At 39.2% G+C, this 12,111-nt stretch overlaps 1 protein-coding gene across 3 annotated transcripts in view; it reads right to left on the bottom strand.

Moving 5' to 3' along the window:
- The window catches only part of LOC149310020 (cyclin-Y), a 122,431-nt gene that overhangs the window by 41,743 nt on the left and 68,577 nt on the right, over positions 1-12,111 (bottom strand). For all 3 annotated transcript variants that reach the window (XM_089533502.1, XM_089533503.1, XM_089533504.1), the window contains one exon: positions 3,019-3,093. In XM_089533502.1, coding sequence (XP_089389628.1) covers positions 3,019-3,093 — 75 coding nt within the window. The remainder of the gene's footprint in view (positions 1-3,018; positions 3,094-12,111) is intronic.

Here is a 12,111-nt window from a genome sequence, read left to right as displayed (position 1 = left end):
AACATCAGTCTGTGGTCAATTTAGAAAAGTTAGGAAGAATACACAAGCTAGGAGAGGCTGGAGCAGTTTGTTTTTACCTGAGCCTAGTGGGAACAGTCTGTTCCCTCATCTCTTCTCTCCCCACTGAGTTACCTGGGACCCACCTATTTTAAAAATTTGAATTCAGTTTGTAGCAACTGAAGTAAGCTGAAGACAAAGGGAGAAAGTGGGAGGAAGAGAGAGAAACTGGAACATTTTAAAAGCAGCTGAAAAAGCACAACAGACAATTAGGACTATTTCTGCCAGGACAGTTGGAGGATATGAGATACTTAGGGTTTTTTTCCCCCCATAGCCTTTCAAAAGATTTATATGATGTAAGATGCAAATTCCGTGATACAAAGCATCCATTTCAAAATACTTAACTGTGTACACATGTTTGTGTAACAGAAACAGATTAATGTAGAGGAACATATGGAAAATTTGGAGTAAACTCATTATTAGCTCATTATGAATGAACATTCTCACAGGACTTGATCAATAGAACAGACACACAAAAGTGGTCCTGAAACTGAGATATACCGTATATATCTGGGTGTATAAGACGACCCCCAGCTTTTGAGAAGATTTTCCTGGGTTAAAAAGTAGTCTTATACGACAGAAAATACAGCATGTTTGCATGAAAACCACTGACAATACTAGTGTTTTTTTACTGTTGCACAATGTTAAAGAGAGACTATTTTATCTCTACGAAGCAACATCATTCCACCGTGGAGGGAAATGCGGCCTATGGGTCACATACAACCCACGTACCCAACCTTTTTTCCTACCCCCCCCCAGCCCCTTCCAAGCTGCCAAATGTCAAAAATGGGGGAGGATCATCTGAAACAAGCCAATTGTTCCTCTTGGAGAGATATGAGCTTGTGAATACCGAGGACGTGGACAAGATCCTAGGGAATGTGAAGAAGACGACATGTCCGCTCGATCCCTGCCCATCATGTCTGGCCGTCCAGGGGGGTGATGCCTCGATGGCATTTCTCAGATATGTCATCAATGCATCCCTTAGGGAAGGTTGTTTTCCAACTTGCTTAAAGGAGGCGGTTGTTAGACCGCTCCTGAAAAAACCTTCCCTGGATCTCCTGGATATGAAGAACTACAGGCCTGTATCCCATCTGCCATTTTTGAGTAAGGTGATTGAGAGGGCTGTCGCCCTTCAACTCCAAGTCATCTTGGATGAAATCGATTATCTAGACCCATTTCAAACCGGCTTAAGGATGGGATATGGGGTGGAGACTGCCATGGTTGCTCTGGCTGACGATCTTCATCTAGGCATTGACAGAGGAAGCGTGACCCTGTTGGTGCTTCTAGACCTGTCAGCGGCCTTCAATACATCCTCTTGGAACGCCTGGGAGAGTTAGGAATCGGTGGCACTGCACTCCAGTGGTTCTGGTCCTTCCTCTCGGGTAGATTCCAGAAGGTGATGCTCGGGGACAGTCGCTCCTCGAAAACGGAGCTTAAATGAGGCGTCCCTCAAGGCGCCAGACTGTCCCCGATGCTATTCAACATTTATATGAAACCGCTGGGGGAAATCATTCGCAGACATGGGGCAGGGTGTTATCAGTACACTGATGACACCGAAATATATTTCTCCATGTCCCGATCAGCAGCTATGACAACAGATGGCATTTCTCCCCTCAATCAGTGTCTTGAAGCAGTAATGGGCTGGATGAGGAAAAACAAGCTCAGGCTGAATCCAGACAAAACGGAGGTGCTTACAGTAGGGGCCCCCAAACCAGGTATAGGGTTGCAACCTCCAGTCCTAGATGGGGTCACGCTCTCCACAAAGGACTGTGTTCGAAGTCTGGGGGTGCTCCTAGATCTGTCGCTTCACATGAGAAATCAGGTGAATGCGGCGATCAGGAGCGCCTGTTATCAGCTTCGGCTGATACGCCAGCTGCACCCTTTCCTGGAAGTAAAGGACCTAGAAACTGTTGTACATTCACTGGTAACTTTACGACTTGATTTCTGTAATGCGCTCTACATGGGGCCACCCTTGTGCCTAATCCGGAAACTTCAACTAGTACAAAATATGGCAGCCAGGCTGGTCGCCGGAAAAACTAGGAGTGACCGAATAACACCCATCTTAAAATCTCTTCACTGGCTGCCTATTAGTTTCCGGGCACAGTACAAGGTGTTGGTTATAACCTTTAAAGCCCTACATGGCTTGGGTCCAATCTATTTGAGGGATCGCCTGCTTCCATATAATCCACCCCGCACCCTCAGGTCCTCTGGGAGGAATCTATTGCAGCCTTTAAAAACCAGACTAACTGCTACCTCCCAGAGGGCCTTCTCTGCAATGGCTCCCAGTCTATGGAATGGTCTGCCAGACGAGATCCGTCAAATTGCCAGCTTAGACGGATCTCTTTCGGCAGGCCTTTCCTGAATAAAAGTGCCCGGCCACAGAATGACTGCCCCCCACATCATGTATCAGCCCACCACTCTGTCCTCACTGTATTTTATTGTGTTTTTAATAGCTGTTTTAATTGTAATTTGTTTAATCCTGTTTTAAGGGGGGAATTTGGGACATAAATTTGTAAATGTGGATTTTAACATGTTGTAGCCGCTTTGATTGTCCTGTCACAGAAAAGCGGGATATAAATAAAAGTTTTATTATTATTTATTTATTTATGTGCAGCAGGTTACTTCATTTTACTCCTTATCTCTGAAACCCCAAAAACCAGCAATCTGAAGGGATTTTTGGTCATGTCGACATTGGGATTTGGGGGTGATGTATCCCAGAAGGCAAGTGTACACAGTTGCCCACCCTGTTCAACGTACTTAGATTTTTTTTAAAAGTTCTCTATAAATAAAAATAAATCACAAGAAGTCTCCCTCCTATCCTAAACATGTTTATTGGAATTAAGTCATGAACAAAAAATCTTCAAAAAGCCACAGGTGTATTAAGCGTGCCTACAGTAGCATATTCTTTAACTACTCACAAGTAATTTCTCCTGCAACAACAGGACAAAACTAGTTACTTACCATCTGTTTGAGATTTGCTGAGGAATATTGTGCTGGCTCTTGGGTGATCTGAAGGGTTGAATTCCATGTTCAGATCTGGAAAGAGAAGAGGGAAAGAGAGAAGGCTATCAACAGTGTTGTTGATTATCAAAATTAAATTTTATGTTTATAACCACACATTCATCCATTCAGCTGTACCCAAAACTAAAGTGTTTGTTCCCACAATCTAATTTTCTTAAATCAAAAATCAGTTTAGCTATTATATTTCAGTGTGTTTTGTTGATGTAAGATTTCTTGTGCCTCTACATACAGACAACATAATATGCAAGTACTTGATACAAAGACATCACTTATTGTCTGTTCCACAATGCCAGATCCATTAAGGTGAACCAGTACAGTGATAAAACTATAGCACCCAACTATCATGAGAGACCTCTGTGTCTAAAACTGAAAACGGCCATTAAGCTCATTTGGCCATGAAACTTATTGTAATCCCAACTCAACTAGACCCATTGAATCAATTATGGAATGATGAATAAAATTTAAGATCAACTCTGCTGTCTCTCTCTGCCCATGATGTGAGATGCAGCCTGTTGATGAGAACCATCTCCCTGAGGTGTCCTCAAAGCTTCCTCTTTGAGGTGCAGGTAGAAGATGGAAAGGGAAGAAGAATTTCGTTTTACCCTGTTCTTCTTGCTTCCCTTACACTTGTCCTGGGGGCAACTGGAGGTAGAGTAGATAAGGAGAAATCTGGCCAGAATGGTTTGCTTCTTCACATTCCATTCTCTCTGGCTTTGGCCCCAAGCTACAGAGGAGGTTACTTGAGTTTCGTCAGCCACTCTCCCAGCCTGTGATCTGCTGTCAAACGAGGACAGCACAATGTTTTCAGCAGTCACTCAGACTGGAAGATTCTGGAAATCATAGTTCAATAAGTAACTTTCCTCAGCTCTATTGCTATTCTATGGCCTCTACCTGTTTTAAGGTCCATCATGTCCACATACAGCACACCCATGCCTCAGTAATAGCGAAAAATATTATTATTAAATTTTGTTTCAAAAATGCAATAGCAATTTTGTGGGGGGGGGGGGCAAGCAGAGGAAAGAGAAATCATTTTCTTATTTGCATTACCTACTTAAAAGTAATGACCAATTCAGTACAGACGTTACTAATCTAAAACAGCATGAAAAGCTTCTTAAAGCTTGTACACACGAAGTTGATAACTGCCCATTTTTCTTAATGTCTCCTTGCCACTCCCACAATATTACGAAGAGCAAAAACAAAGTCTGCTGCTCAATAGTGTGCAAGAGTTAAAATGCTGTATGATATATTATGGCTATTAGCTGGGTAGATATTATTAGTAAAGATTCCCGAGGATGGTAACTCCTTTAGAGATTAAAAATAGGCTTATTAATTTAATCTAACATCTGTGGGCAACAGACATTTTCCTATCCTAAGGTACCATAAATAGGGTAGAATATTTCCAATTATGCTCACTTGTATGAAAAATATGTGTGCACGTATGAGTGTACATGCAGACCCACCAAAAATATATAGAGAGAATAAGGGTGATGTGCAACAGTATATTAGCAGTCTATTACCACCGTGGATCATACAGCTGACCAAAGAATGCACTCTCTTTTAATGAGAGCAGCTTTCTGCAGAGAAATTCTTAATTTCCTGCAGATTTCTAATTTTTCCTAAAGATCCTTCCCCAGAAAATGTTAAATTCCATTCTACTGTGACCTCTAACTCCCTTTTTGTAATTGTCTGTTTCTAAAACGTATCTGCATACCTACCAACACCATGGTGGGCACATCTCACTGGCTTTCAATTAACATATCACTGGAGCAATAATTCATCTTGTTTGGACAAAGTTGGCATGAATCTATATCTATTAAAAGGCTCCTGCTTTTAGGGAAATGCAGTTGGGCAGACCTTTGAGCACAGCTTGGTGACCAAGGCATGTTAGGGATCATGTTTTGGACTTTCACAGCCAATTTTATAATCTGGCTGACAAAGGTGTCAAAGAGAGAATTTGCCTTTTCATGGCACATTGTTAGTAAAGAAGCTTGCTAGACATAGTTGTGAATTTACCAGCTTCTTCAATTCAGAATGACCTAAGTTTTAAGAAACATTAATAAGAAAAATAGAATTATACAAGAACGGAATTTAAAAAGAAACTGAAACAGGAAAGGCACCTTGGCATCATTTTAAACTAAAGAGAAATTCCTTAAACTCATTAGTGCGCAGGAAGGAGACTCGTCAGAAAAAGAACAAAGGCCAGGTTTCCTAGCAACTAGCTGCTTCTGAGGAATTTTCAGCGCTTTCCTGGGTGTGCGGTGGCAAACACAAGTGTTTGCTGCCTGACTTTATTTTTAAAATGTTACAGGAATGAGCTTCAAAGGGGGACAAGGATATAGACATCCACTTCTGGACTTACAGTACTTTCTTATACTTTCTGCTTAGCCATATTGACACGCCTGATTACACTAGATTGCTGTAAAATATGCGGTCGTTTAAAATTGGGAAAAAATAATACTACTTAATATTATTTAAAATTTCAGGTGAGTGGGGAGAGATTCAACGTCAGGCTCAAAGGCCTGGTTTGGGATTTACAGTTGGATGTACAACTGGATGTACAGCTCAGCCATTCCATAAATGTAACTTCCAAATTCTGGATTGCAGAACCACGTTTTAGTGTGATGTGCACCTTGGCTTTGAGAATGGCAGCTTTGTAAATCTTGACAGTGGACCAGTGCTGCTCTGTCTATCTTACTGGGGGGGACCAATTGGACAGTGAGGCCGATAAAGTCTCTCTGTCTGTAAAATCTAGTCTTTCTGGCCCTGTTGTAAGTAAATGTTATAATTCACCCCTAATATTAGGCAAGTTGCACAACTACCCTAAGTAACTACCATGATATGATTCAGGCCATACATCATTATGACACCATACATCACAGCTGGTGTGGCTGAAAGCCAAAGGGCCTAAAAGCAGGTCAAGTAATACCCTATGACTATAAAGGCTTCCCAAAAGGTTCATTTGCCAACCTGAGAAACTGGCTAACCTTGTTGGCTGCCAAACTGTGTTTTACCTTGCCTTCAACTTACTAGCAATGCACACCAACCAGAACTCTTCATATAAGAAAGGATCCATAGAACCACCCACCCCACCCCCCCAACAAAAATTCTATTTTTGTACTTTTTTGGTTCAAGCACACATTCTGCAAATCTTTGTCCTTCATTTCTACAGTCTAAACAAATGCCATCTGGAGATATATCATCCCATGCACACTTCCCTCCACTGCAATCAAAATTCTATTCTAACAGGCAGCCTAAGCATGTTCAGTAGCAGGAAAATAAAATGTGCACAAATATTCTGAGCTGTAAAATCTTCAGTAAGCATCTTGTTGTGGTTATTGCTTGACACATCAGTGGAATGAATGGACCACTGGTCTCACCCACAGAATCCTGACAACATATTTGGGGGCCCTTAATATCACTGTTTATTTGCTTACTCTCTTCCCGTAAACCCAATCCAGATTACTGGGAAAGGAGGTTTAGACAAATTAAAAGAAGTCTGCTGCAGCTTCTCCTCACTGGGTACATACGCTTGGAAGAAGAACAAGGCCAGAGGGAGCAAGAGTGTGATTTGGTCTTGACAGATGTCCAAGCATGCTAACTCCCAACATCTGTTCTGCACCCTGAGTTTCAAAACCCTGCAACTAAAATGCTGCAGTTCTACTCTAAATGGAACAAGTCCTTGAAAAATGGGCCAAGAGTCAACTTTAATTTCACAAAGGTTCATGGCGGCCATCTTCCAGTAGTGGGTGCAACTAAAGGCAAATGGATGTGGCCCAAAATACCACCACATTTTAATTTAAAATATCTTATGGACAATAACAAAACCTTAAAAGAGGCATTTTAACCTTTTTGGGTGGGGGAATAAATATACAAAAGTGGGAAACTGCCAAATGATTGTGTTAAAGGTAAGGGGCATGGCCCAGAGTGCCATATCTAAACCCAGAAGGGCTGAATTTCACCCCAAGGATAGAAACGATCATTTCACCACCTCTGCTTTGAGAACTAATCTGACAGTCACTAAATTCCACCCACAACCGCAATCAGTTTATTAGGAGCATTGGTGATATCAAATACCTCTCACAATATGAGTCACATATATCAAAGTATTTGGAACCTTTCTAGAGGTCATAGCACATCATGACTACTCCCCACCAACAACTTTTTCCCAGAGCAGAAGTAGGATTCAGCCATCCCTTGTGACAACCTGCTTCCTGACAGATGTAGATGAGAAGATGTATATTCATTGCCTGTGTCCTATAAGTTCCCCATACTGGTTCAATTAGGTAAGCTTCCTATGGAATCCATAGCCAACCTCAAGGTGCTGGCTGAGTCATTACATTTCTTCATATGCTGCCTGTCTGTCGTTACAGTACCTGCCAAAAGCAGCCTGATGTCATCACCTCCAAAGGGCAAGGACACATAAAGAAATGATTGCTTCCTATATTTATGACTCCATGAGGTGTATGTCAGAGAAAGCCAGCATATTTTCTGAGAGATCTGCACTCTTTAGAACAGAATCCTCTACTTAAGTCTGCTTGGCTCATTTTAAATACTACCTTTTTCTTTTCAAATGTTTTCTAAAATGAGAACATTATGAAAGCAATGGTGGGTCAGACAACCAAAGGACTACGTAGTCCATCATCTTGTTAGCCACAGTGATGATTCAGATGCCTCAGGAAAGCCCAGAAACAGATTATGAGAGCAACAGTACCCTCTTTCGATCCTGGAGGTAGTATTTCAATGTACTTCTAGATTTGGCTCTTTCAGACTAGTTCTTGCAATACAGGTCCATGAGTTTTGTTTGTTGTCATCCACTCATTCTATTCTTTTTGAGAATTGTTGCTGGGCCCTACTAAGATTTCCCCCCCTGTTTAAATCAGGAATGGTTTGCTGAGTGAACCTACGAACTGAAGGGCAAATTTCTTAGTTACAGTGTTATAGTGCAAAGGTACTTTTTCATTCACGTGCCGAAACTTTTAAAAATATATTTTTATAAAGAAGAGCAAGGAGGAGCAGAAAATACTTTTTTGGTTCCTATATGTCTTGGAATTAAAAAGAAATCCACTTGAGGATAGGAATAAAATGTTGCCTTTAATGCCAGGAATTTACACAAAATATTCTGGGGCAATGCATACAACATTTGGATTTTTTTAAAAAATCCTCAAAACTGCAGCAACAAATACCATAGTCTCTTGACACATTTGACCCATCTAAAGGAGCCCACTTTAACCATAATTTTAAAAGAATATTGCCTACCCTGAACTGTCAGTAAAGGTTTAAAAAATCTTTAAATTTTCAACAATAAAAATTCTTCTATGTCCAACCCTACATGCTTTTAATCTTTGACGTTACCTTGTATATAATATATTGGAAAATATGTGTGAGCCAGAGAAACAGAATCTCTTCATTTTGAATTTCAGCAATTCTGATACAAAACTCCTTGGAAATATAGTTGCTACTGAGCACATTTATTTGACTCACACAAATTATTTTCTTAAAAAAATAGAAGTTCATTTGCATAAAGTGATATTCCACAGAAAGAAAGTGAAATGAAAAACTGGTGTGTTCCTATTTTTCTGCTCTTGTTGAGGAGGCGACAACAACAAAGATAAAAAACAAGAAAAAGACACCCAGTTTTTCTAAGAATAATAAATCAGCTATTCTAAGACAATAGGGAATAAGCTGTCTGTGTCATTGCATGATGATATATATTCACATTCAAAAAGATATGTAAATTTCTTATGGGAAAATACGAAGCAGGAGTTTTATAACGTTCTCCACCCCAAACTGCCGCACCTTTGCAGATATGTTAGCCAAGCCTACAAGGTAAGTGATCACTCTGTTTATGGCTGCTGGTCACAGAATCATCCCAGGACAACTAAATTTGCAGGATGGTTAATTCCACCCTCTAACTGAATGAGGTGGAACTCATTTCATGTTGTTCCTGGAGAACATACAGTCTTGATTCAATTAAATTATTACACATAAAACCTGCTGTCCAGGATTGTCTTCTATGATGAAAAGAAAGATCTTTACCATTATTTAATGCATATTTTTCTTAATTTCTTACAGATGTCGAGAGTGCATGGAAGCTCACCAAATAAGCCAGAAAAGGAAAAGAACGCATTCTTGCTTGAAATTGCAGTCAGTATTGCATTATGGTTATGTTTAGAATGTAATTAAGGAGCTGGAGATACAGCAAATGTTCTACTAAAATAAGCCACATTGTCAGAGCTGTGTATATGCTTCTTCTATGCCATGGGATTGTAGAAAATATTGTTTGGGTGAAGAATTCTGCCTTTATATCTGATTTTTAAAGCATATTCCAGCTTTTTCTGATGCAGGAGATGAACCGAGTCTCCCAAAAGTGCTTAAAAGCAGCAGTAAAGTAAGGCTTCACAAAATGATGAGTCATATGGATTTCATATGGAAATTTATATATCAGCAAACCAGGGTGTACATCCAAAAGAAAGATGAAGATTGTCAACTTGTCTAACAATGCACTCATTCATTGCACTTATATTTTAATTTGTTAGATGTAAGTCTAAAAACAGAATAACCTGATCCAACTAAAGATGATCCAATTAACCCGTCGAAGGTTTCCATTGATCTGATAAATCTACTCTAGTTGGAACTAATTACTAGATTTAGGCCTACAGGTGAGTGTCCTTATAGTTTAATTAAGTGGCCTATCTTAAGTCCACTTCAGTTCAACAAGTTTCCTTCTTCCGCTTTAAGGCATAATTGATCTGGAAACAGTTGGTAGGTTAAAAACTACCAGTTCATGTTTCTCTTAGTAATAGATCATTTTTACTCATAACCATGGTACAGGAGTTCAGTGTTAAGTACTGAACTGAAATGTCTATCAACCCCTCCATCTTATATCTATCCTTTTATTTTATATTTCTTGAATATTCAGCTCAAACTTTCTTCATTTTGCAGCACATTAAAGAGCATGCATTTTCTTGATCTACAATAGCTCATTAAGCACATATTTGAAAAACTGTGTTATTACTGAAAATCTTAACTTCACTTTGTTTAGAGGATGGGGAGATGAGTTTACATCTCATAATGAAGCTGACCCATGCCTAAAGACCAAAAGCAAAAAAAACCAAAAACTTGTTTAAATGACTTTAAAGTCTTTGAACAGAAAATAATTGGAAATTCCTTGTACAGTTAAATCAAAGATTTCAAGGATAATGAGCTTGGTCTTTAAATATGCAAAATTATAATTTGTAATCTCTTCTAACAAGTACAAAAAAGGGAGCTTGGGAAATGATACGATGATGTCATTCCTTCTAACTTCTTACCCATCCTTTCCAAAATATATTCACATGGAAACAGGGAGAAGATTATCAGACTAGTAATTTACGCTATTTTTTGAAGCAGCTTTCCAAAAAATGTTACTATCGCAAGCAACTAAACTCCAACACAGAAGAATCTGTGCTGAAAGAAGCTCTTCTCTTGACAAACAATATCTAAATAATTTATTACATATATCTTTATCTCAAATGAATAGCAGAACCACCTCTGGCTGCAAAGGGAATGGAAAGTGAAGCTTTCCCAATACTGTATGTTTATTCAGAGTATGTAAGAATTATTTTATATATTTGGTACATAGTTTCACAATCTCCTCCTCTCTGTCTCCACACACACATTGAATGCATTTTCCCATGCTGTTTTTCAAATGTGCCCCTAGAAATGTACCATAGAAACATAGGAAACATGAATGCATTAATCAGACAGGCAAATACAGTCCTATTTCAATGTTCTTCCCTCAGCCCAACAGATTATGCATTTAAAGAAGCAAGGTAGGACATAAGTGCAACAAATAAATATATAAATATTAGCATCACATGAATGGGAGAGTGAGTAAACCACTGGCATCCCTTGCATCATGCTCACTAAATTCATTGCTTTCTATGTATTATAATTACAAACCTCTGCAGTGGGGAACTGCCTCTACCTGTGGAGACTCCCTGCATAATTTAGAAACTTCAGAGACACTTAATGGCCAAAAACCTCTCCTTATCAGCAAACAAAATTGGCAACTGTACACTACAATAGGGATTATATATGTTGCAACGAACAAACATAGGCTTTTCCATTCCTTATTGCACAAGAAGCTGGAGGACCAGTGCCAAGGAAATGCTTCTCCCCATATGCCCAGTACCATGTGTAACTACCTGTATAATGAATCATAAAAAGTGAGAGAGACATTAACAGGACATGGACTGATCACTGTATGTGAGGTGTGAAGTCACTTGAAGCAAGCCAAATAAATTATGTAATGGTGAAAGCCACTACAAAATTTATTGATGAAGAACTCAACTTTGCAGGTGCCAATGAACCCTTACACCATTAAGGTATAATTGACCTGGAAACAGTTGGTAGGATAAAAACTACCAGTTCCATGTTTCTCTTGGTAATATATCATTTTTATGAGTTCTAAATACTGGAATGACCCAACCACACCCAAGTACTGTGGCATAACATATGCCTTCCTTTCCAGCAGATCCATGGTTTGTATGTAAGTTGCCATTCCTGACAGCATCTCCAGGAGGGTTAATTCAGAAGTTAAAGTATAGTGTGCTTTACTGAAAATCAAAGGACAGGTTTGGGAAGACAATTTCTGCCAATATCTGGAGGCACAAAAGATGTTCTGCCTATAATGTAAGGCAATGATGATGTTCTTTTGTGACAAAGAGGTTCATATATTATATCATGAAAATAAAACCTGTTTATTACAAATCTTGTAATTGCCGTGCACAATTACTTATAAAAATAAAAAGCAAGAAACAAATGTTGTTTCCATTCAAAAATGTTTTCCCTTTCAGACATCATCCATATCTCATTTTACCACCACTCCCATCAAAATTTAATTACAACAGTCGTTTTGCTTAAAAAATTGAAAAATACCAGTGGGAAAATCCATGTTACTCTCTCGCATGATTTTCAATGTTCTCTTCTTCTTTTTTGCCATCCCAAGAACCACACTGCTACATTTTCAGTATTTTTTTTAATAAAAAGTAA

This window comes from Sceloporus occidentalis, unplaced genomic scaffold (genome assembly GCF_023333645.1).
Source record: "Sceloporus occidentalis isolate IW3139 unplaced genomic scaffold, rSceOcc1.0.p SCAF_7, whole genome shotgun sequence".
NCBI lineage: Eukaryota > Metazoa > Chordata > Lepidosauria > Squamata > Phrynosomatidae > Sceloporus > Sceloporus occidentalis.
The sequence above is the reverse complement of the archived record's forward strand: the minus strand, read 5'-3'. Positions and strand labels throughout refer to the sequence as shown.